The sequence below is a fragment of the Bidens hawaiensis genome, unplaced genomic scaffold (genome assembly GCF_021521415.1).
Source record: "Bidens hawaiensis isolate Kalapana, Puna unplaced genomic scaffold, B.hawaiensis_p1.1 tig00021201_1, whole genome shotgun sequence".
NCBI lineage: Eukaryota > Viridiplantae > Streptophyta > Magnoliopsida > Asterales > Asteraceae > Bidens > Bidens hawaiensis.
In genome coordinates, this window is record NW_027493285.1 from 48,008 (window position 1) to 59,146 (window position 11,139).

An 11,139-nucleotide genomic window follows, 5' to 3' on the forward strand; every position below is an offset into this window, starting at 1 on the left:
AACAAAAAACCGATGTTACATAGGGTTTTTTCAACTCAAGAGGGTTTTCAAACTATACCTATATATATATATATAATATCAAGTATTATTTCATAGTTTTTGAAGTTTAAGTTATGAAGATTCAATGTTTTTATTGTTATAATTTATACAACAATAATAATCAAATGATTGATTGTCAAAATAAGACTTTAGTTATAATTATCATTTATTTATTATAATGGTTTATTATAATTTTATAAGATTTTATTTAGCATTCATAAATATTTTGATAGTGAAATATGTTTTGTTTGATAAGAACAAATGTATTGCTACATATAGTATTAAATATTTTATGAATTTATATAATATTATTGAAAGAAGACAATAATACTACTATATTTTTTATTATTTTTAATCGAGACGATGGTACTTTATAATGTTGTTTTTTGACTTTCATTGTGTCTTATCTTTTCATTAATTTGATGGACAATTATGTATATTTCTCAACCACTAGGGATTTGATCTTTTTACTCTTTAATTCTTTTATTTTTGATTTGTTTCAAAAGAGTTGAAGAATGAGATTAAAATTGAGGACTCCACAATTATATTTTCAACCTAATTTCTCATTGTTTTCTTGTTCAAATAAAACATAGATTACAGAGCTAATCACACGTTTCTAATTCATAGCACACGCTTCGTGAAAAAGGAGAGAAAGGGTGAGGTTGGTTTAGTTGTATAATCGTGAGCTTAAATCTCATTCGAAAAGGTTAAATCACATCTTGTTATTTACAATTAGTCAAAAACTTCATTATTTGCGAAGATTGCTTTTATACATTTGTAAAGTTTGAAAATATACGTAATTAGTTGGTTATTTTATCTTAACTTCTTTTGGGAGGGGGTGGTGTCGGGCCGTCAACCATCTTTGTTGCAACCTAACCAAGTGAAAAATAGCTACTTGTATAATTGTACGTAGTGTGCTTGACCAAGCTTACCAAAAGATTTTTCATTTATTTATGAATTAAATCGTCTTGTTTCTAGCTTTCTAATTATTATACGAGGGTCCTATAAGCATCTAAACCTATGAGCCTCGGTCTTTTTCATGAACAACTTGTATGAACAACTTGTTTAATGGAGAAGTAGAGAACCATGGTAGATCTAGAAAGGAAGGTTAAGAAAGCAATTGAGAAAATGTGATATGACACTGATGTGAATGAGAAAAAATATTATGGAGGGTTAAGGAAGAAAATATGCACTCCTCCCTCCATCAATTACGAGGTTAGATGTAAAGTTGTTCAACAAACGATCTAATTTAAGCCTTTTATGTTTGTTCTAGGGTCAAAAGTACTATACATATTATAGCTTGTTTCAATTGAAAATCTCTTTGTCAAGTAGAAATTTAAGCTTAATCTCGGCTCAAATATATTTCAAGCCACCTTGTGATACGATGAGCCGACTCTTTTATTTTATTATTATTTCTTTTCAAGTTTAATGCTCCAAACTAGCTTTTTAACATGTACCCCAAAAAACACTAATGTTTCAAACAAGAGATTAATACGTGTCCAATTTAATATTAAGCAAGTTAGGTCACAAACTATTTAACCAGACACATAATGATTAATACCATCTAATTTTTTTATGATAACTTTAAACCGTTAATTAATTGTTATTTTTTTTTTGTTCACCGTTTATGTAAAAAATATTGGCATGATTATGACATTGGTCTAGAAAACTTTCGTCAGCAGTGAATGATATTTTTAGAAGGTAGTTATCATTATTCTATTATGAAGAGACTCGTTAAAAAAACAGGATTAACTTATTTATATACGTTACACAAACATGATATTTGTAAGTAGAAGGTTTCTCTGGCGTGAGGAGACGTGAAACCCGTGTATTGTTTTATTGCACACAAACGTGACCTACATATTATATTGACAAGTTATAAGCACGTATAAACTAAAAATATAAATCATAAAATGTTAAAGTATTGCTGAAAACCAGCCTTAGACTTTGTAAATTGTAGTGTAGACGGTACCTAAGTTGTTTCAGGTTTGTATAACACGTAGGGCTTGATAAATGTAACGAATTTTAGAAAAAGAGTGAGAAGCAGTTACGTGTAACAAAAAGAAAACGCATATGTTAGATTGTGTAATACTCAGAGATTATTACTAAAATTTGGTTTTGTTTTGATTGTCACGTAAAAGAAATATTTAATATATTCTATTAGTAGTTGTTTTTGTAAAATAATGCCTCTCTAAGTCTCAGAAACTACAAGTTGATTGTTTGTATTGAGATAAAAACAGTATAACTATTATATTGTTTATAAAAACAGTATAACGTCATTGCGTACTATAAAAACTATAAGTCATTTTCGTTATTTCGTGTTTCACAAAAACTAAATATATTAAAGACGTTAAATGCACAACTAAGTTATTTGAGACTTCATACAAGTAATTTTCACAGGTCGACCCATTTTATAGCGATCGAAATCACGGGACCCTACTAGATTTTGGAATTTTATTGGGCGTGTACATAAGTAGATAACCAAAGTTATATACATGTTAGTAGTTGTGCCTTTCCTCGTGTTTATTACTCACTTCAGATTTTATGCGACTAATCTGGTCCAACCCGACCTAAAAACACTACGTCTGAAAAAAAAAAAAAAAAAAAAGTGACCCCATTGGTAAGGAAATCATAGGTCCACTACCAATGTTCAATGATATCAATAAAATAAACTTGATTGTGTAGTAACAAAGAAAGGCATGAATGGTTGAAGGGTTGTGTTTAAAGCTTACCTTTGGTCCTCAAGTATAAGGAAATACATAGCTGGCCCCAACTCATGCATAACCTAAGGATGATAATGAAACATGAGCTTGATGGAAATATGAGCTTGATGGGGGGGGGGGGGGGGGGTTGTCACGTAATCAGGTATGAGACTACTTTTAAATTTTTTTCGTGGGTATGTTATCTGCTGATATACCCGTTTCGCTAACTCGATTATTCGATAACTATATTCGTTTACCGATTCTATACCAACATAATTTTATTTATTTATTTTAAGAACATATAATATGCAAAATATTCGGTTATATTCATAATTCCAACCAACCCAATTTATTTTAAATATATAGGTATCTAATATATCTGATTCATTATAAGTGTATACAGCATATAATATACCTGATATCCGACATGTATTAGCCCGATAGATACCCGGCAAGTTTTGGCCTTGATACAAAGCTTTTATAATTGGGTATGAAATTGAGATTACCTAAAACCAACTCATTTTCATCCTTAGCATAAATGTAACACAAACGATCCTTGATACACATGCACGCGCACGCACGGACGGACGCGCGCATACACACATATATGCATATAATAACCTTTTAATTTAAAATAAGATTCCATGTACACTATCACTAGATATTCAATTTGGTACACAAGCCAGGAGGGTTTTTTTTTTTTTTCCTTTTTTTTTTGTGCATGCAATCGCACCATTGTGTTCATCTCAGAAAGTTAGTCAAAATCACCAGTCAACTTCCATTTTGACCCCTTTTCCGACCACAATCGACGAAAACAACCACATAACCTCCATCGTGTCTTTTGCACTGTTTCAGCACTTTCTCTAACTTCGGCTTCCTGTTTCGAGCATAGATATGTGATTTTTGTAACATTTGTTGCTTAGATTCAGGAGCCTTTTTGTTCTATTATTTAGCTTCTTATTTTGCAGTCGTGTCCTTTACAACACGCTGCCATTGCTAAGGTTTACAAATTTCAAGTTCTCGCATTCTATATTTCTTGCTTTCCCTAGATTTCACATATGCTTAGTTATCGCACAAATTGAAGTACTCGCACACCGGAAGGGCATCCCACAATTCATAGAAGTTTACATTTACCTTATCACCAACATATTACGGGTATTAGAAGACTACATTAAGCATTTCTTGATCACAAACAATCTCTTTGGCTATGCTGATGGCTCTATTTGTGTCCTGGCCAAACCATTGCCGTTCCATCACACTCCATTGCAACTCTCACCGTCAATCCAAACCACACAGTGTGAAAAGTGTAAGATGACACTGACCATCCTTAAACGGTGGATTAAATACAATAGAGAATCCAAACTCTTGTAATAGACCGGTCCGACCGGAAAACCGGACCGGTTGAACTAGTTTTACTATAAAAAATATATTTTTTTGAAAAATTTTATTTTCAGTCCTAACCGCATTTTTAGACGAAGTTGTTCGGCCGGTCGGACCGGTTTGATCGGTTGAACCAATTACCTGTCCGGTATGCTGTACGATGCGGTTATGAAAACATTGGTTTTTTTATAATCTTTGTCGTATTTGAAAATAACAATAATTATTATAATAACTAGGTAAACAGCATGCGGTTTTCCGGCGGCGCAGCAATGCGAATTCAGTCGGTATTAGTTAAGTTCGTTATGACACCGAAGCACTAATAAAAAATAAATGTAAACGTCGAAAATAGTATGGCACACGTACAACTTTTGATCAAAATGACGAGAACTTGGGAACGATATTGACACTCGTATAGCTTATGATACAAGTAACATATTTAAAATGATGTTTACTCGATCGTTAAAATCCGGGCATTGCGGCGATGAGCGATGCGAATTTGGCCGGTATCGGATATGTTTGTTACGGTTCTGAAAAACCCAAATAATAAATACTTCATGTTAAAATATTTAAAACAAATAGAATATTAGAAAATATGTATATAAAAAAACAAATAAAAAAAGATCCGTGCTCTATCAAAAATTACCATAGAAATACCAAATAAATACTAAGAAAAAAAATTCATGACTCCCTGCTTGATATGGGCCTCGAACCCGGGTTAAAACGTGGTCATTGACCAAACGGATAGAACAAAAACCATCAAGCTACATATCCTTGTTGATTAAACTTCAAAATTATTTGATCAAATATCTAGCTGATCAGAAAAAAAAGTTTTATGGCACCAACATCCAACTTTTATCTATATATAATAATAATAATCTATATCTATATATACTATTAAAACAATATGTTTTGCTTGTTTTTTATTGGTCAATTTAATTAACTTCTATATATACAATGCGTTCTTAGAATTTGTTGATAATAAAATAATTCAAAAATAAATTACATTCAACATAACATAATTGAATTCTTTAGACCCTTTAAATTTTAAAAAATGTTTGACAATTAATAACAATAATAATTACAAAAATTACATAAATTATAGGTTTCAACTCTCCTATTTTTATTACATCTTTATGAAATCATTTTTACATTAGAAACCATTTGACCATTAATAACAATATTAATTAGATTAACTATAGGTTTCAACTTTTCTATTTTTGTTGCATATTTCAAATTTCAAATTTATGTGCAAACCGATTACCTGGAATGAAATTGAGAATAACATTCATTTTTAAATTAACTAACAAAAAATATTTATGTTATTACCCTCTCTATATACTTTCAGTTTTACACAAGAAATTTCACACAACGCCTTTTTATCTATCAAATTCTGCAATTTCGTGTTTCTTTGTAAAGTTCATTTCTATTACTCAAATTATTTCATTCATTCATATTATTTATATTGTGCATATATTTTAATTATTATCAACTTAATACTTTGTTTGTATTCTTAATATTTTATTACAAACAACACAATGGAACAACAAAAAAAAACATAGCCATGTTTAATGAGTTGGATATACTTAAGAATGATTGTTTTCCCAAGATTCGTATATTGAAGTTATTGCGTCTAAAGGCCAATAATAAATCCGGTGAATGTTGATGAAGGAGTGATGTTTAGCACCTCAAAGGTTGATATGTGATGGACGTTGGTGGCTCAAAATAAATGCAACGTTTGAAGACTTTTTTTTTTGCCTTTCAGTTTGAGTGTGTTTTGTTTTCTAAGACAATTTCTTCATGTTTCCAATTCGGTTTGATTTGTGTTGGATTTTTATATATCGTATGAATATATGGTTTAATTTATAATTTGGTATTTTATATTCTAAGGTAATATACCAATATCTAAGTCTTTAACATACCTTGTGTTTGAAAAATAAATGTTATTTGAATTTGTTACACGTAATTGTTTTAATTCTCTTACTTTTCAAAACATACTTTTATAACATTTGTATTTTGTTGTCTTCTTTATGTATTAAAAATTATATCATTTACCCATAGTATATGATTTTCCAAATCATTAATAATATTAAACATTTCATTGAAGTTAATATAGTGATAACCTCGATAATTTGCACTCAACATGTTATCTACTATTTATTAATCAACAAAAAAAAATTTATACTCACAAAAACCGTGAGTAACGAAAATGAATTATTTATCAACTATAAGGTGTGATGTTCATAACAAATTTTTAATTCATGTTGATTAAATATGCAGTCTATTGGGCCTTAGTCAATTTTTCTTATTAATCGTCTCTTTGATTTCCTGGTTAAATATGAATATGAACTCATGGTAGACACATACCATTGCTTTACACTAACTACACACTTATTAGTTTATGAATTTTAAATTTTTAACTTTTAATTGTGTTTCTAAACGTTGTACTTTGTATCTTATTTTGGTTTATCTTTATGTTTGACATTTATTTCTTTTCGTACCAGTATTATTTACAACTAAATATCATGTTTTTGTCCCAAAAAATACATTACAAATTACAATATAATATAAAATTATATATGTTTATTAGACAATTTCCATACGTCTATCCGTGCAGTGCACGGGGCAGTAACCTATTATTAATAACAATACAATAGCCTACTCTTTCTCTTATATACTTTGATTATTACGAAACTACCCCTATATGTATCCAACTTCACCCCTATATATTGTTCCAACATCCTGGAATCTTTAACTCTATGATTTATTCCAACCGAAAAAAACAAGAGACAGGGGTAACACACACACAACAAGGTATTTCTCTATAAGTCCATGATTTTTATATAAAAACTTATATATATAATGTGTCCATATCCTATCCGCCATCATTGTGTTCTTCATTGGTGTGTGGTTTTTGTATCTTTATTAATAAAAAATAAAATAACCTAACTCTGTTGTGTGTTCTTGCTGTGCTCAATTCTGCACAGTTGAAAGAATCTAATTCACCAAACAATGCAACTTGTCTTATTCACTCTCTCTCTACAAAATAAACCCATTTTCCAGATCAAGAAGATTCTTTTTTTTTAAATAAATTCATAATTATATTTCAAAAACAACCAAACTATTTACAATGAATTGACAGGTAAACGAGCAACAAACTGCGTCGCAACCCCTTTTGGATAGCAAACTCAATCCTACTAAAAACAAAGTTTTGGTTCTTATAGGCCGATAAATTACTAAGCACGACTTTCTGAACTCTGTTTAAGTCCACGACATCCGGAGCTAAAAATCCAAATGTATTAAAGTTAAAGGAAATAAACACCAAACAGTCTTTCTGGTGTTTAACAACCTTGGCCTTGATTCCTTTAGTCAATACTTGTAGACCCACAAGATTTTAACCATTTATCATTATTTATCAATCTATCCACACATAGTGTGTTTCTGAGTGTTTCTTGATCATCATCACCATCATCATATTAATTGGTATTACTTAAAGTTCTTTATTTTTAGATACTTGTAATTGTTTTCTTGATTGTAGATTCTACCTTTTGATATTCTTTTTGTTGCTACTTGCCAGAAATTGCAAAAATTTTAAAAATTCAATCTTTTTTATTACTTTATATGATCTGACTACACAACCACACTGTTTCATCATCTTTTTTCACATGGGTGTGGTCTAAATATAATTTCATGACATGGGTGTTGTTTATCTTGATGAATCTTGGTGAAAAGTTGCAAACTTTATCAAGAAATTGAGTCTTTTTGTGTTAAAGTGTTGCAGGATCAAGAAACCATGTTGGAGAAGATGGAAAAAAGATTTGACCCTGAACAAGTGATTGAAGAATTTGAGGCTTTGAGCAAAGATGCTAAGAGGGTTCAAGTTGAAACTTTGAAGAAAATCTTGAAAGATAATGGTGAAGCAGAATATTTAAAAAAATGTGGTCTTGATGGTAAAACTGACCCTGAAAGTTACAGTGCTTGTGTGCCTCTTGCAACTCATAAAGATTTTGAGCCTTTAATTCAACAAATTGCGGACGGTGCACCTTACCCTATCCTCACTGGCAAACCAATCACCACCATTACATTGAGGGTACTTTGGGCTTTAATGATTTGTATTTCACTATTTTGTGCATTTATAGCTGTTTGGTGAACTAGTTTTCATACATAATTGTTTTCTTGAAAATTTATAGTTCCGGGACTACCGAAGGGAAGCGAAAGTTTGTACCTTTCAATGATGAATTGACTGAGACAACTATGCTGATTTACCGCACTTCGTTCGCCTATAGAAACAGGTAAACTTTTAGGGCGAAAGCCGAAAGATCACCACAGTTTTCTTTAACCGTTAGTTAAAACTTAAAAGACGGAAATAAGTGAAAACTAGATTCGAACCCACAATTTTAAATAAAATAAAAGGACTCAAAAGCTTGAGTCAAAAAGTAAGTACAATCTGACATGTTACGAATTTATCCATATGGTAAAAATTTATTGATTGTGGACCATTTTTTTTACTAGAATTGTTTTATTACCTCCTAGTTAAAGTGGCATTTTAAGGTTTGGTAGAAAAGTGTACACACTGTCTTTTCCTTGTGTTTTTTCTTAAAAAGATTGTTCATAGACTGTAGTCATCAAAAGTGCATAGTTAAAGCTTCTAGGCTTTGCACGAAATTATTTCGTGTATCCGCTTCTATATTCGGATATTATTAGACATGTCTTGAAATGTACAAACCTGACTCATTTGAAAATAAATAAATAAATAAATGTTTCGCTTGTATCGTGTATAAATATACCAAAAAAGTATGTTTGTGTAACTATATTATTATGTGTAGGGAATTTCCGATTGGCAACGGGAAAGCGTTGAGCTTTATTTACGGGAGTAAACAGTTCAAGACGAAAGGCGGTTTACTAGCAGGCACTGCTACAACTAACGTATACCGAAGTGAACAATTCAAGAAAACAATGAAGGAGATGCAAACCCCGTGTTGCAGCCCGGATGAAGTCATTTTTGGGCCCGATTTTCACCAATCTTTATACTGTCATCTTCTTTGCGGGATCATTTTTCGTGATGAAATTCAAGTTATATCTTCAACTTTTGCGCATAGCATTGTGCACTCATTTAGGACCTTTGAGTCAATCTGGGAAGAATTTTGTTCCGACATAAAAACTGGAACTTTATCGGCGCAAATCACTGTTCCAACAATAAGAACCGCTATGGCCCGGATACTGAGACCGAACCCCGAGTTAGCCGACAAGATTCATGAAAAATGTTTGAGTTTGAGTAACTGGTATGGATTAATCGAGGAGTTGTTCCCAAATGTGAAATATATTTATGGGATCATGACGGGATCGATGGAACCTTATTTGAAAAAACTAAGGCATTATGCAGGTAGAATACCGTTACTAAGTGCAGATTACGGGTCTTCTGAAGGGTGGATTGGCGCAAATGTGAACCCGACCCGCCCGCCCGAAATGGCTACTTTTGCTGTGCTCCCACATATTGCGTATTTTGAGTTTATACCCTTGAGGGAGATCGGTGCGGGTAGCCTGGATCACGGTGGGCCCGAATCTCAGTTGGTCCAGGTCGAGCCTAGACCCGTGGGTTTGACCGATGTCGAGGTGGGCGAAGAGTATGAGGTGGTTGTCACCAATTTTGCAGGTACCAAATCTGTTATTTCTTTTGTTTATTTGCCATTTTTGGTTCATGGTGTTGTTTATATGTGAAGAGGTGAACATATAAACCGGTTCCAAACCCGATACCAAAACCAGTTTGGCATAAACCGATCGTTTTTTTATAGTACAGACCGTGTTTTTTAAAACCGGTTAATGAAACCGTTCTTGTAAAATTTACTAGTTTTTTTTTTTAAAATAGCCTTTTCAAACTGACCCTAAAATCTGTTATGTTAGTTATTTAAAAATTTAAATTTTTTTGATTTTTTATAAGAAAATATATACTTATTTTAGTTAAAACTGATTTTTTAGACTGATTGCAACCAAAACGGTTTCAAACCGATCCTAACCGGTTCCTATATTAAGGGTTGGTTAGATTTCATTTTGACTTGATCCAAAGATTCATTGAGTGTTGACTTTTTGACTTTCTCGATGCAGGTTTGTACCGATATAGGCTCGGTGACGTTGTCAAGGTAGTCGGATTCCACAACTCGACCCCGGAGCTCCAATTCATTTGCAGAAGAAACATAATGCCGCCAATCAACATAGACAAGAACACCGAGAAAGATTTACAGTTATCAGTTGAAACCGCCTCCAAGTTGTTGGCGGCTGAAAAACTCGAGGTGGTTGACTTCACAAGTCAAATCGACCTCTCGTCGGACCCGGGACATTATGTAATATTCTGGGAGGTAAGTGGAAACGCAACCGATGAAGTATTTCAAGAGTGTTGCAATTGTCTCGACTCAGCATTTGTTGACGCTGGTTATGTGAGCTCCAGGAAGGTCCAAGCTATTGGACCACTGGAGCTCAGAATCTTGAAAAGAGGGACTTTTCAGAAGATATTGGACCACTATGTTGGGTTGGGGTGCACCTTAAACCAGTTCAAGACACCAAGATGTGTGGGCCCGGTTAACCGGCCTGTGCTGCAGATCTTGGGTGACAACGTTGTAAAGAGTTATGTTAGTAGCGCTTTTGGTTAGGGGTGTCGGGTTTGCGAATAAGGGGTTATCTTTGTGTGTGTTGCATATATGTTAAGGGCTTTAAGTAATGTGCTTTCATTGTTGCGTTGAGTTCTATCACAAGTGTGTAGAATTTCATACACAAAGTTACCGTGTAATATATTAACGTTTAAAATGTATACTGTTAAAATCTGTCTGTAAGTTCTTTAACTTTTTTTTTATTATTATTATATATTTATCTATATTATATTATTCATAACAACACGAGGGGTTAACATACTGGAAGTAACCAACATTGAATGTAACGCCCACAAAATTTTGATCAAAATTTGACAAGTTTATAAAGATAAAGGACTAAAAATAATTATGAGATAAGTAATGAGAAGAAATGAGAGAAA

General features: G+C 32.3%; 1 protein-coding gene across 1 annotated transcript; it reads left to right on the forward strand.

The window, feature by feature from the left end:
- Positions 1–7,852: 7,852 nt before the first annotated feature.
- LOC143563034 (jasmonoyl--L-amino acid synthetase JAR4-like) lies at positions 7,853–10,913 on the forward strand. Its single transcript, XM_077050678.1, has 4 exons — positions 7,853–8,205; positions 8,307–8,410; positions 8,945–9,771; positions 10,221–10,913. The coding sequence occupies exons 1-4, from the start codon at positions 7,912–7,914 to the stop codon at positions 10,760–10,762; spliced, it is 1,767 nt and encodes a 588-aa protein (XP_076906793.1). The 5' UTR covers positions 7,853–7,911; the 3' UTR covers positions 10,763–10,913.
- The last annotated feature ends 226 nt before the right edge of the window (positions 10,914–11,139 follow it).